Genomic DNA, 12,338 nt, shown 5'->3' with positions numbered 1-12,338 from the left:
TTTTACCTCAGAGTCACCAGTTCAGAAACTTTGTGTTTCTACCTATAGAGAAAAACGCGGTTCTATCAGATTAATCACTTGTTCTTTTTATTTTGGTCAGGTTTAGGAAAAGATCCTGGTTGGGATTCAACACATCAGTTACCTGTTGTACCGCTAGTGTGCAACACTGGGTGTAAATGGCACTATAAAACAATTAATCAGGCCCTTTAATGAGTAAACTTTTCTAATAACTTCACATCTGTATCAGATAAACACTATATTTTCCAGTTCCAGATACCTGCTGCTCAATGTTCTGTGTATTTGTAGATCCACTGTGATCTGGAAGTTGTAATGCTTAGGTGTAAATGATAAACTGAGGCAGAATACAATTAAAATTCACTTATTTTTCTTGAAAAAAAAAAAAAAAAAAAAAAATAGCTTGCTCAGGAATGTTCAGGTTATTTATATTTTTTGTTTAAGGATAGTTTGTAGATGTAAACATTTGCGTACTGTAATTGCACTTTTTGCACTAAAAGACATTTCAGGCTGTTACTGTTACTCAGATTTTTAAGGAAATTTTGGAGATGTCAACATTTGTACTTTTTTTGACTGTTCTTATTTTACTGGTCCTGTCCATTTGAGATCATATTGGGCTGAATGTGGTCCCTGAACTCAACATTTGTATTCTACATCAGTGGTGTCAAACTCATTTTAGTTCAGAGGCCACATCAAGCCTACCATGATATAAAGTGGGCCGGACCAGTAAAGGAATATAAACAATAGGATAAGAACTTTTGAGTGAAAAAAGTAAATTCCATAAAATAAAAAATACGCTTAAATATCCTACAATACACGCAAAAATACACTTAATTATGCTCAAAAATCCTACAATACACGCAAAAATACACTTAAATATGCTTAAATATTTTACAATACACGCAAAAATACACTTAAATATGCTTAAATATTCTACAATACATGCAAAAATACTCTTAAATATGCTTAAATATTCTACAATACACGCAAAAATACTCTTAAATATGTTTAAATATTCTACAATACATGCAAAAATACACTTAATTATGCTCAAAAATCCTACAATACACGCAAAAATACATTTAAATATGCTTAAATATTCTACAATACACGCAAAAGCACACTTAAATATGTTTAAATATTCTACAATACACACAAAAATACTTAATTGTGCTCAAAAATCCTACAATACATGCTAAAATACACTTAAATATGCTTAAATATTCTACAATACACCCAAAAATACACTTAAATATGCAAACATATTCTACAATACACGCAAAAATACACTTAAATATGCTTAAATATCCTACAATACACAAAAATACACTTAATTATGCTCAAAAATCCTACAATACATGCAAAAATACACTTAATTATGCTCAAAAATCCTACAATACACGCAAAAATACACTTAAAATTCTGTAATTAAAATGTTTACATCTGCGAATTGTACTTGAACTACACATGAACAAATATGAACAACCTGAAAATTCTTTAGTAAAATAAGCGCAATGTTAACAATATTACGCCGTAGTTTATCATTTATACACGTGAATCACAAGTTAGAGATCACAGTGGATCTACAAACACACCAAACATTAAATAACAAGCAGAATATTATTAAAATTCCACATACTTCTCTTAAGACAGTTCAGATATTCACATTTTTTTGTAAAAGACTAGTCCGTAAATGTAAACATTTTTGTGTAATTTTACATTTTTTACACTAAAACAGCCAAATTTGCAGTTTTCGTTTATAGTTTATAATGATAGTATTTTGCTGTTCTGATCCACTTTAGAATTAACTGACCTAAAATTATTTTCACTTCCTTGAGTGTTAATATTTTCAGTGTAATTTTTGTATTTCACATTCATCCCATGGGCCGGACTGAACGCTTTGGTGGGCTGGACTGAACCCTTTGGTGGGCCGGATTTGGCCCCCGGGCCGCATGTTTGACACCCCTGTTCTACATGTATGCTGGGTCTGAAGCGGCTCTTAAATACGCTTAAATATTCTACAATACACACAAAAATATACTTAATTATGCTCAAAAATCCTACAATACACGCAAAAACACACTTAAAATTCTGTAATTAAATGTTTACATCTATGAATTGTACTTGAACTAAACATGAACAAATATGAACAACCTGAAAATTCTTTAGTAAAATAAGTGCAATGTTAACAATATTACGCCTTAGTTTGTCATTTATACCAAACATTAAATAACAGGCAAAATATTATTAAAATTCCACATACTTCTCTAAAGACAGTTCAGATATTCACATTTTTTTGTAAAAGACTAGTCTGTAAATGTAAACATTTTTGTGTAATTTTACATTTTTTGCACTAAAACAGACAAATTTGCAGTTTTCGTTTATAGTTTATAATGATAGTATTTTGCTGTTCTGATCCACTTTAGAATTAACTGACCTAAAATTATTTTCACTTCCTTGAGTGTTAATATTTTCAGTGTAATTTTTGTATTTCACAAATTATCCCATGGGCCGGACTGAACCCTTTGGTGGGCCGGACTGAACCCTTTGGTGGGCCGGACTGAACCCTTTGGTGGGCCGGATTTGGCCCCCGGGCCGCATGTTTGACACCCCTGTTCTACATGTATGCTGGGTCTGAAGCGGCTCTTAAATATGCTTAAATATTCTACAATACACGCAAAAATATACTTAATTATGCTCAAAAATCCTACAATACACGCAAAAATACACTTAAAATTCTGTAATTAAAATGTTTACATCTACGAATTGTACTTGAACATAACATGAACAAATATGAACAACCAGAAAATTCTTTAGTAAAATAAGTGCAATGTTAACAATATTACGCCTTAGTTTGTCATTTATACCAAACATTAAATAACAGGCAGAATATTATTAAAATTCCACATACTTCTCTTAAGACAGTTCAGATATTCACATTTTTTTGTAAAAGACTAGTCTGTAAATGTAAACATTTTTGTGTAATTTTACATTTTTTACACTAAAACAGACAAATTTGCAGTTTTCGTTTATAGTTTATAATGATAGTATTTTGCTGTTCTGATCCACTTTAGAATTAACTGACCTAAAATTATTTTCACTTCCTTGAGTGTTAATATTTTCAGTGTAATTTTTGTATTTCACAAATTGGGCCGGACTGAACCCTTTGGTGGGCCGGACTGAACCCTTTGGTGGGCCGGACTGAACCCTTTGGTGGGCCGGACTGAACGCTTTGGTGGGCCGGACTGAACCCTTTGGTGGGCCGGATTTGGCCCCCGGGCCGCATGTTTGACATCCCTGCTCTACATGTATGCTGGGTGTGATGTGGCTCGTCCGGGTCTGTGTGTGGTCCAGGTGTGGTTCTGTGCTGGTACCTTGAGCTTCTGGACCGTCTTGCTCTCCTCCGCCCTGCACCACACCGTCACCCCCCCCCTTGTTGTAGCGGCTGATCCATCCGTCCGCGTTCAGACACTGGTCTTTGAACGACGAGAAGTCCGAGTCATCCGGGATTTGAACCGGCATCTCCTCCTCCTCCTGTTCACAAAACCAGCCTCAGAAGATGAAGAAAAAGAAGAAGCAGAAGTAGATGTAGAGATGAGAAGCAGAGGAGTGGAGCTTCACATCAGCCTCTGAGCAGCTCCAGTCCTCAGACGGCGGCTGGGTGGACTGGGTGGACTGGTTGGACTGGTCTCCGGTGTTTAATAATGAAAGGAACCATCAGACGGACACAGAGCAGAGTGAGGAGCAGAGGAGCATCCCCAGGTTTTATTGGCTCCGGTCTCAGCCTGCATTATGGACTACTCATCTCTGCACAGATAGGACTCAACGGACAGAGCGCTCACTCTGATGCAATTCAAGAAAACAATGCAAACTTAGTCGGATTTTAACCCTTTCATGCACGAATTATGAGAACCTTAATCCAGTTTTTTTCCTGAGTGTTTTTATTCCTCTTTAGGCATGAAAAAAAAAAACAATACGATTGGAAAAAAAAAAAAAAAAGAACCTATTTTTCATGGAGTTGCAAAAATATCCCCTCCGCTGGACATCATGCATTTAATTTTTGAAGAAAAGAAACATGTATTTACTGATACACTGTGTGAAAAGTATGAAATATTTTTTTTTAATGCTGCTAATCTGATGTTTTGTCACATTTTAACATACTCTAATATTAGTTATTACTCACTTTATGGAGATAATATGCAAAAAAAACCCACCTTTTTTGTTTAAGAAAAATGGTTAAATACAGTCTAATAACAATAACAAGCAATTAATTTACACTCAGACCTCTTACTGCAAATCAGGTTTATCAAGAACAGCAAAGTTACAGTAATGGTATGAATGTCAGTGTATGGGATGATCCTCAGGCGTCCACTGTGTTGGCTGATATGGAACTAAAACAATAAAATCCATGAATATATAAGAGAACAGCTGGAGAATAACTGTTCACTGGAGTGACCACTATGCATGAAAGGGTTAAACCGTAGATCAGTTGTGTTTTTTTTTTTTTTTTTTTTGTTTTTTTTAGGGACTGAGCCAAGAGGGAAGGCAAGGCCCCTTTTGTTTTAAATTCGTTTTTTATTATTATTATTATTTTCCCGACACCACTTTGAACTGGATTTTGACCCCCTAAACATGCTTGAAAACTCACCAAATTTGGCACATACCTCAGGTCTGGCGAAAAATTTGATAAAATGCAAACATTAACCCCATCGGTGCCAAAATGAGCTCTCTAGCGCCACCTATGACAAAAAAACACTGAAACCGCCATAGCAGCCAGCAGGAATGTCCAAGAGACATGAAACCAATGCCAAAATGTTCTATAAAGAATATATATATATATATATATATATATATATATATATATATATATATATTTTTTTTTTTTTTTTTTTTTTTATAAATAAAATGAGGACATAATAAAAATGTGAATGGTACGCACACAGACAGACACATACACACACAATAAAGTTTTTCAAAATCAAAGCTTTTATAAAAATGGTAAATTATCACTTCTATGGTCAGCTGTTCAGACAATTTCAAGTCACTCAAATGGATTGTGTCTGTCACACACACATATGCATACACACACTAGGCTTTTCAAAATAAAAGCCTCATTAAAAGGTGATGGTTGTTTCAGCAGAGGGGCGCAGGTGTTCTGTAGGGATGAAAGGAGGACGGATGCATAAGGGAGGGGGCTGGTGTTGGGATGGAGAGGTGTGAGTGGAGTGGAGGTGGTGACGGTCACGGGAGGTGGAAAGTACAGGAAGCGGAACACACGGGAAGCGGATCGCCCGGTGCGAGGTCCCGCCCAACGCTGCTTGCCGCTTTAATTTTATAATTTATTTTTTATTGACATTCAGTATCAGACATTCACATTCAGTATGTTACATGTACATATAGCATACATTTGTTATCTGCTCTAAACGCCAGAATAATATTTTTGTTTTATGTCAAATCAAATAAAAGAAAGAAAAAAAACAAACAAACCTTGGAGTCAGGAGCCTATGTGGGGTCACTTGAAATTTCTAGTAAATGATACAAAATAATAATAATAATAAATGTTAGTAATAATGATATTTTTTAAAATGTATGGTAAGTTGACAGAGACAATCCCGATCCATAAAAGACATGACAAACTGTGAGTGTGAAACTGCAGCACTGTGGTTCTGTTTATCTTTCAAATGTTCATTGTGGTCAGTTTCAGATGCTGCAGCTCTTTCATAATTCATAGTTTCAGTTTTTGTTTGTTCAGTATTAATTGTCAGCCTTGTAAATCACAGCTGGACTGACTGGACAGATCTTGACCAAGGAAAATAAAATCCTCACTTTGTGCAGTAATCTACACCTGGCTTTTCTGCCTCCATCCATAATAATATACATTATATAGACTAAATGTCGTCTAAAATTAACGTTTATTTGCAACATAGTATAGCAAAATATTACATGATCCAAAACTAATTAATTTCAGCAAAAAAAGAAAAAACTCTTCTGTTTTGAATGTGTGGGGTCGCCATAAATTTGTGATGTTAAAATGGGGTCACGAGCCAAAAGCGGTTGGAACCACTGCTGTAGATACTTATTATTCACAGGTGTTAAATAACTTCAATTTAAGTGGTTTTATATGCAAATTTAATGAACACAATAAAACATATGAAGTATTATTAACAAGCCCTGCAGTGAACTTGTGAAGAGGAAAGTCATTTTTGGCTTTTGTTTCCCTCTTATTGTTAATATTATTATTATTTTATTATTAACAAGAAAACACTTGAAGTTATAAACTAACACTACAATGAACTTATGAAGAGGAATAAGTTTTATTAAGTCATTGCTGTCTTTTTCCCTCTTATTTGTTATTACTAATATTATTATTAGGGTGAATTGTCCTAATATAGGACACTTAAGCTTCACATTATATATTATTATTAATAATAATAATAGTTTGGATTTCTATAGCACTTTTTTGGTTACTCAAAACGCTTTACGTTATTGACCCGATATTCATTTGCTCTCACATTCCCCACATTATTATTACATTACCATGCTGACTTAACATTTTAATACACTACAGAAATACAAAATATGTCCCACATTAGGGCAATTTACCCTACTAATAATAATGATATATTTAGATACCAGAGTTATTGCAAAATTTTTGTTAAATGAAGCACAGTTTTTTGAAGAAGAGAAAATCACATCCTTTATTAATCCATGAGAAAATGCTCATTTTCAGAGTAGCTCTAATTGTACATGTAACTTGCTGAGACTATTTTGTATAGACATTCAAACTTTATTAATGTACCTAAAATGGTAGCACTGACAGCCAAGCAAATGTAACTCATGAAGTTTTTTTTTTTTTAGTTTTGTTTTTAATCAAATATGTCAGTGTTAATTAAAGAGTGACTGTTCTTCTCAATAGAACATCTCTGATCTCATTCTGTGCATGAAACATGCTGCATTCAGGTGTTACAGTTACAACAACCATCTAAAACTGCTGATTAAATCTGTAGATAAAATTGATGCTATGAGTTACACTGATATAAAGCTGATGTTTTGTTATTTTCTATTCTCTCATTTAATTTTTTAATTCGCTGGATTCAGTAGCATGTTGTCTTTTCTTATTGTGAAGTGTTTCCTCCTGTTGAGCTGAGTGTCTGGATTTCAGATGGACCCTGAAGGCAGCAGAGGCTGTAAGTGACACCTGTTGTCCAGGTAGGAGGGTGGTATCCACTCAGACTACAGATCAGGTATCAGCAGCTTCTGTTTCTGTAAGTCGCACACACAGAGGAGAAGCTTCCAGAAACAGTAATGGAGGTAAAAGAAACACATCACCCTGAGCTCTCACTATGTATCAGAAAAGATGAGACAAATATGACTTGAAATTATTTTTCTAAATGTTTGACCTCCAGTGATGCAGGTTTGAAACTGAGATCAAAGCAGGTTCCAGTTTTTCTCCTTGGTCTAAACCACCACCATCCAACATTTAAATAACTTCAAGCTTTGTCCATTTTCTCTTTGGTTTGTTGCATTTATCTTTGGTCAATATAATTAACACCCTTCTGTCACATTTATATGGATATATGTATACTTATATGCGTGTGAGTAGTTAGAAGTATTTGCTCAGATACATGTACATCTATGCATGTTTACATGAGGGGGAAATCTGTTATATTTATTTATGTGCTAATGTTTATTCATTCAGTATGAAAGAGGATTAGAGCCACTGGAACAAAAAAAAAAAAAAAAAAATAATAATAACGATAATGTCCAATATAATTTTTTTTATTATGAGAAAAAAAGCCAGAATTCTGACTCAAATCTCAAAATTCTGACTCTTTTCTCAGAATTCTGACAGTTTTAAAACATTTTTAAATTCTGGGATTAAATATTTTTTTTATTCTGAGATTAAAATCAGAATTCTGAGGAAAAAAAGTCTGAATTCTGACTTTTTTCTCAGAATTCTGACTGTTTAAAATATTTTTTTTATTATTGTTCTGAGATTAAAGTCAGAATTCTATGGAAAAAAAAAGTCTGAATTCTAACTTTTTTCTCAGAATTCTGACTGTTTAAAATTTTTTTATTATTATTATTGTTCTGAGATTAAAGTCAGAATTCTAAGGAGAAAAAAAGTCTGAATTCTGACTTTTTTCTCAGAATTCTGACTGTTTAAATTTTTTTTATTTTTATTTTTTATTATTATTGTTCTGAGATTAAAGTCAGAATTCTAAGGAAAAAAAAAAAGTCTGAATTCTAACTTTTTTCTCAGAATAATAACAATAAGAAGAAGAATATTGGACCTTAATTTTAACTTTTTTTCCCCAGTGGCTCTAATCCTCTTTCGTAATGCACTCATGTTGCAACTGAACAAAAAAGTGCTTCATTTGTTATCAGATGTTAACTGTTAAGTGTGTAGCCGAAGGTGTGAGAAGAAAAAGACAAAACTGATGATACTGACAACATGTTGCAGTCCATGTCAGCAGAAAAGCATCTCTGCAATGGAAGAATATATTAACTTTCAGTTCTTGTCAGTATATTATCTCTAGGATTTCATAGCTAACACATCACAAAGTTAAACAACATGGCTGACTCATCCTGCGTTTCTTTTTAGGGTCACTTTCATCAAATTTCAAGTAGAAGTTACCAAATACAACTTTCAGGTAAACATAGGACCTTTATAAAATGCAAAGTAAGATGTACTTTTGATACTTTTTTTTTTTTTTTTTTTTTTAAATTAAACTGTCTGTAAAAACCTTTTTTCTCAGCTTAACCATGACTTGAGGTATTAAAAGACCCATCAGCCTCAATTGCTGTTGCCATGGAGAAGGGTCCTTGCAATGTTTTTAAGTTGCAGATTAACCACAAAATGCAACAACAGATTAGACCTTGAAGAAGCAGGTGAGTTTGAAGCTCTGTAATGGGATGTTTAATACAATAATGAACCTTTGGAGATGTAATTTAGCACATCTGTTCATCTTTTATGAAAATATTCAGGACATGCTGATACAAGTACTGATTCCCTGGAGAATAAGTAGTAATCTGCCACTCTGCCCAGTTTAATATACAAGATACACCAATGTTTCCAAATGCATGTACTCTGTTGGCTGTTCAGTAGGTCTAATTTATACAGTTTATGTAAATATTTTTGGTGAAGTAGTTCAATCGATCTGTCATGGTCGTGTTTTTTCTAATAGTTAACCTACTTTTTAATCTCTAGATGCAACTTTACAATGAAAACCTCAATTTAAATAAACTACATACATGTTTACATACATACAATATTTCTAAATGGTGACAGTGTTGCAGGTCAAATCATGAAATTGTTTCACTAACACATTTACTTCAATCATTTCAGGTGCAGTTACATTAATCTGAGGTCAGTTTAAGAGGCATTTGGGAAATTCACACCAATATTTCCAACAGATGGACTCTACTGTGAGTATCAGCAAAGGGAAATACTGTTGTGATTTGTGATCTTCAACCAGCCCAGTGAATGAAATTTACAAAAAAAAAACCTCCATTTTGTTTCAACTTGGAAAGCAGTAGTAGTAGTTTATTCGGTCGTTAATGACTTTAACCCTTTCATGTATACTGGTCACTCCACTGGACAGCTATTCTACAGCTGTTCTCTTATATATTCATGGATTTTGTTGTTGTTTTCGTTGTTTTGTTTTTTTTTTAGACATATCTTTATTAAAGTTTTAAGACACTACATATCTTTTCTGACATGAATTGGTAACATTATGTAGATCTCCCCTGAGGATAAACCCCCAGAATCACAAGCCCTCCCCATAGTTTTCACACAATTTATCAGTAAATACATGTTTCTATGCGTCAAAAATTAAACGTGTGGTGTCCAGCTGAGTGGATATTTTTGCAACTTCATGAAAAATAGGTTCATAAGAATTTTTTTTTTTCATTATTATTTTTTTATGGGTTTTTTTTAGGTTTTTTTTTAAATTATTTTTATTTATTTTTCAGAAGAAAATTTTCAGTCACATTGTTTTTTTCATGCCTAAAGAGGAATAAAAACACTCAAGAAAAAATTTTGATTAAGGTTCTCGTAATTCGTGCATGAAAGGGTTAAACAACAAACAAAAACAACATATCCATTGTTCCATATACAATGCAACCGAAAGAGTTTAGGCTGAAGTTAAGATTTATTTTGCCTAACCCTATTTACAATTAACACAATGTTTCCACAAGAAAACAAACAATGAAAAAATAAATAAATAAATAAAGTTAGATATACAACAGAACAGAATACATATTTTATTTAATTCAGGTAAATCATGTTCTTATCTCAAACACCAATATTGATCCTTGTCTTGTAAACAAGCAAGGAAAGCATACACTGTGTTTTAGGATATAGGTGAGTATTTGCATATCGAGTGGGAAATCAGATCTGATTGTGGGCGGATCACTCCAGACACACGGAGATGCATTCTAATGTTGACTGTTAACAGATGTGTTTACAGTTGGACACCTGAGAATGGAAACATCCATGATAATGTAAGGTCTGGACATGTCAAAGGTCTGGAACAAATGACCCGTCTACGTTAACCCATAAAGACCCAGTGCTACTTCTGTGGCAGTTCACCAAATTTTCTCTCTATTTCACCTTTCTTAAGTGATTTATCACATTGATTCTAATGTTATCCTCTGTATTTAGCATTTTTTAGTGTAAATAAGGTATTTTTCCCTATATTTAATTTCCTAATCATGTAGATGTTCATGAAAACTCAGAGTAAATTTAAAGTTAGTATTTTTACAACAGAGAAAAACTTAATAAAAGTGACTCTTTCAGCAATGATATCAATGACTGAACATAAAAACAAGCATCTACAACTTCTGTCACTTATCAAACTCCATGGTTTTACTGGTGAATCAATGTTATAGAAGTTGACAGTGTTTCCACGGTAACTATGGTGCCTCTTTACGCCCAAATGGGTCATATCTGATAACCATGACAAGATGACAAACTGCTTTGTACACCAATTATTTACATGTATTGATAGGATTAGTAGATCAATGGGTGTTAAACATTTTAGATCAGTAGATGCTTTTGGTCACCGGTGGCTCTTTCGGTCTTTATGGGTTAACTCAGATATTTTACAAAACGAACATTTTGTCCACACATAAACAGAGTATATAATATAATATAATATAATATAATATAATATAATATAATATAGACACTTGGCTTTCCGAGGTGAAGACTTTTAAAACCTATTAAAGTGTATCTGTGTGAAAAACAAAGAAACTGGAAAACAGTTGAATCATGTGCACCTGCATCTGTCGAAGCCTGAAACATGAAATATGCACTAAGTCAGAGAGTGGAGCGCAGGAGCTGACAGTCAATACTGACACACTTGGGAGACGGACACATGTACTGGTGTTGTAGTAAAATATGCATAATACAAATAAAACACTTAAAAAAAAACCTAAACTAACTTTTTAAATGTAACTTTATTATTGCTACTAGACCCTCTGTTGTCTGAAGATCCACACTTATAAGTCCAGCACAGACTATGTTCTGCATTGCATTTGTGGTCATTTTTGCATTCTGTTGTGTACAGCAAAACCTGTATGGGTAGAATTTTGTATAAAAGTTTGAGTACCTAGAAAACCGCTATATAAAACCGATGTATTATTATTATTATTATTATTATTATTATTATTATTATTATTATTAAAAGAGGCAAAAATGTCCATACATTAGTGTGAACAGGGTATTACTCATCCAAAACTGCCATTAAACCCCACACACAGTTTCACAGAAATAAATGTCGACTCCTCAAAGAAATGCACCTCCCATACCTAACAGGTCTAGTGTTTGAACACCATGCACTTTGAAGTTAGAACTGACAGAATACATGCCTTTCTAGGAAGGAACTGTGCAGATTTTTGAAGTTGATCCCTGGGATTCATCTGGATTTGCTTCCTCCATCAACGTTTGCATGATTTGACATTAAAAAAAAGATGGATCTGCTCCACTAGTTGTTGATGGTTGAATGTGTTGCTCATACAGTACTGTTCCAAGGCTGGATTTTTGTTTTGCTTCATACCTTTTTGATATCCATTGCGTCGTATAGAAATACTCCAGCAGAGGGCGCTGCTGCACACTGAAACCAGTCTGTGTGGCTGATGTTCACGCTCCACTGCCAGGTCTGAAACATCAGTGAGTCACAGCTCCACACTCCTTCCCCACACAGATGACCTTTGACCTCTCAGAACATCTGCTGGAAACCTGAACACAAAGCTGCTCTGTGTACTTGACCATCTGTCATACACTAAATCCGGTTTACTGGTTCTGATGTTTTACTGGA

The 12,338-nt window shown here is 33.8% G+C and overlaps 1 protein-coding gene across 1 annotated transcript in view; it reads right to left on the bottom strand.

Moving 5' to 3' along the window:
* Window positions 1-3,766, bottom strand: part of LOC115427390 (START domain-containing protein 10) — a 47,640-nt gene extending 43,874 nt beyond the window's left edge. The window contains 2 exon segments of the mRNA XM_075353495.1: window positions 3,390-3,446; window positions 3,448-3,766. Of these exon segments, the coding sequence (XP_075209610.1) occupies window positions 3,390-3,446; window positions 3,448-3,537 (147 nt within the window). The 5' untranslated portion in view covers window positions 3,538-3,766.
* Window positions 3,767-12,338: the final 8,572 nt, after the last annotated feature.

Source organism: Sphaeramia orbicularis, chromosome 10 (genome assembly GCF_902148855.1).
Source record: "Sphaeramia orbicularis chromosome 10, fSphaOr1.1, whole genome shotgun sequence".
In the NCBI taxonomy this organism is placed as follows: domain Eukaryota; kingdom Metazoa; phylum Chordata; class Actinopteri; order Kurtiformes; family Apogonidae; genus Sphaeramia; species Sphaeramia orbicularis.
This window is presented reverse-complemented; position numbering and strand designations above follow the sequence as displayed.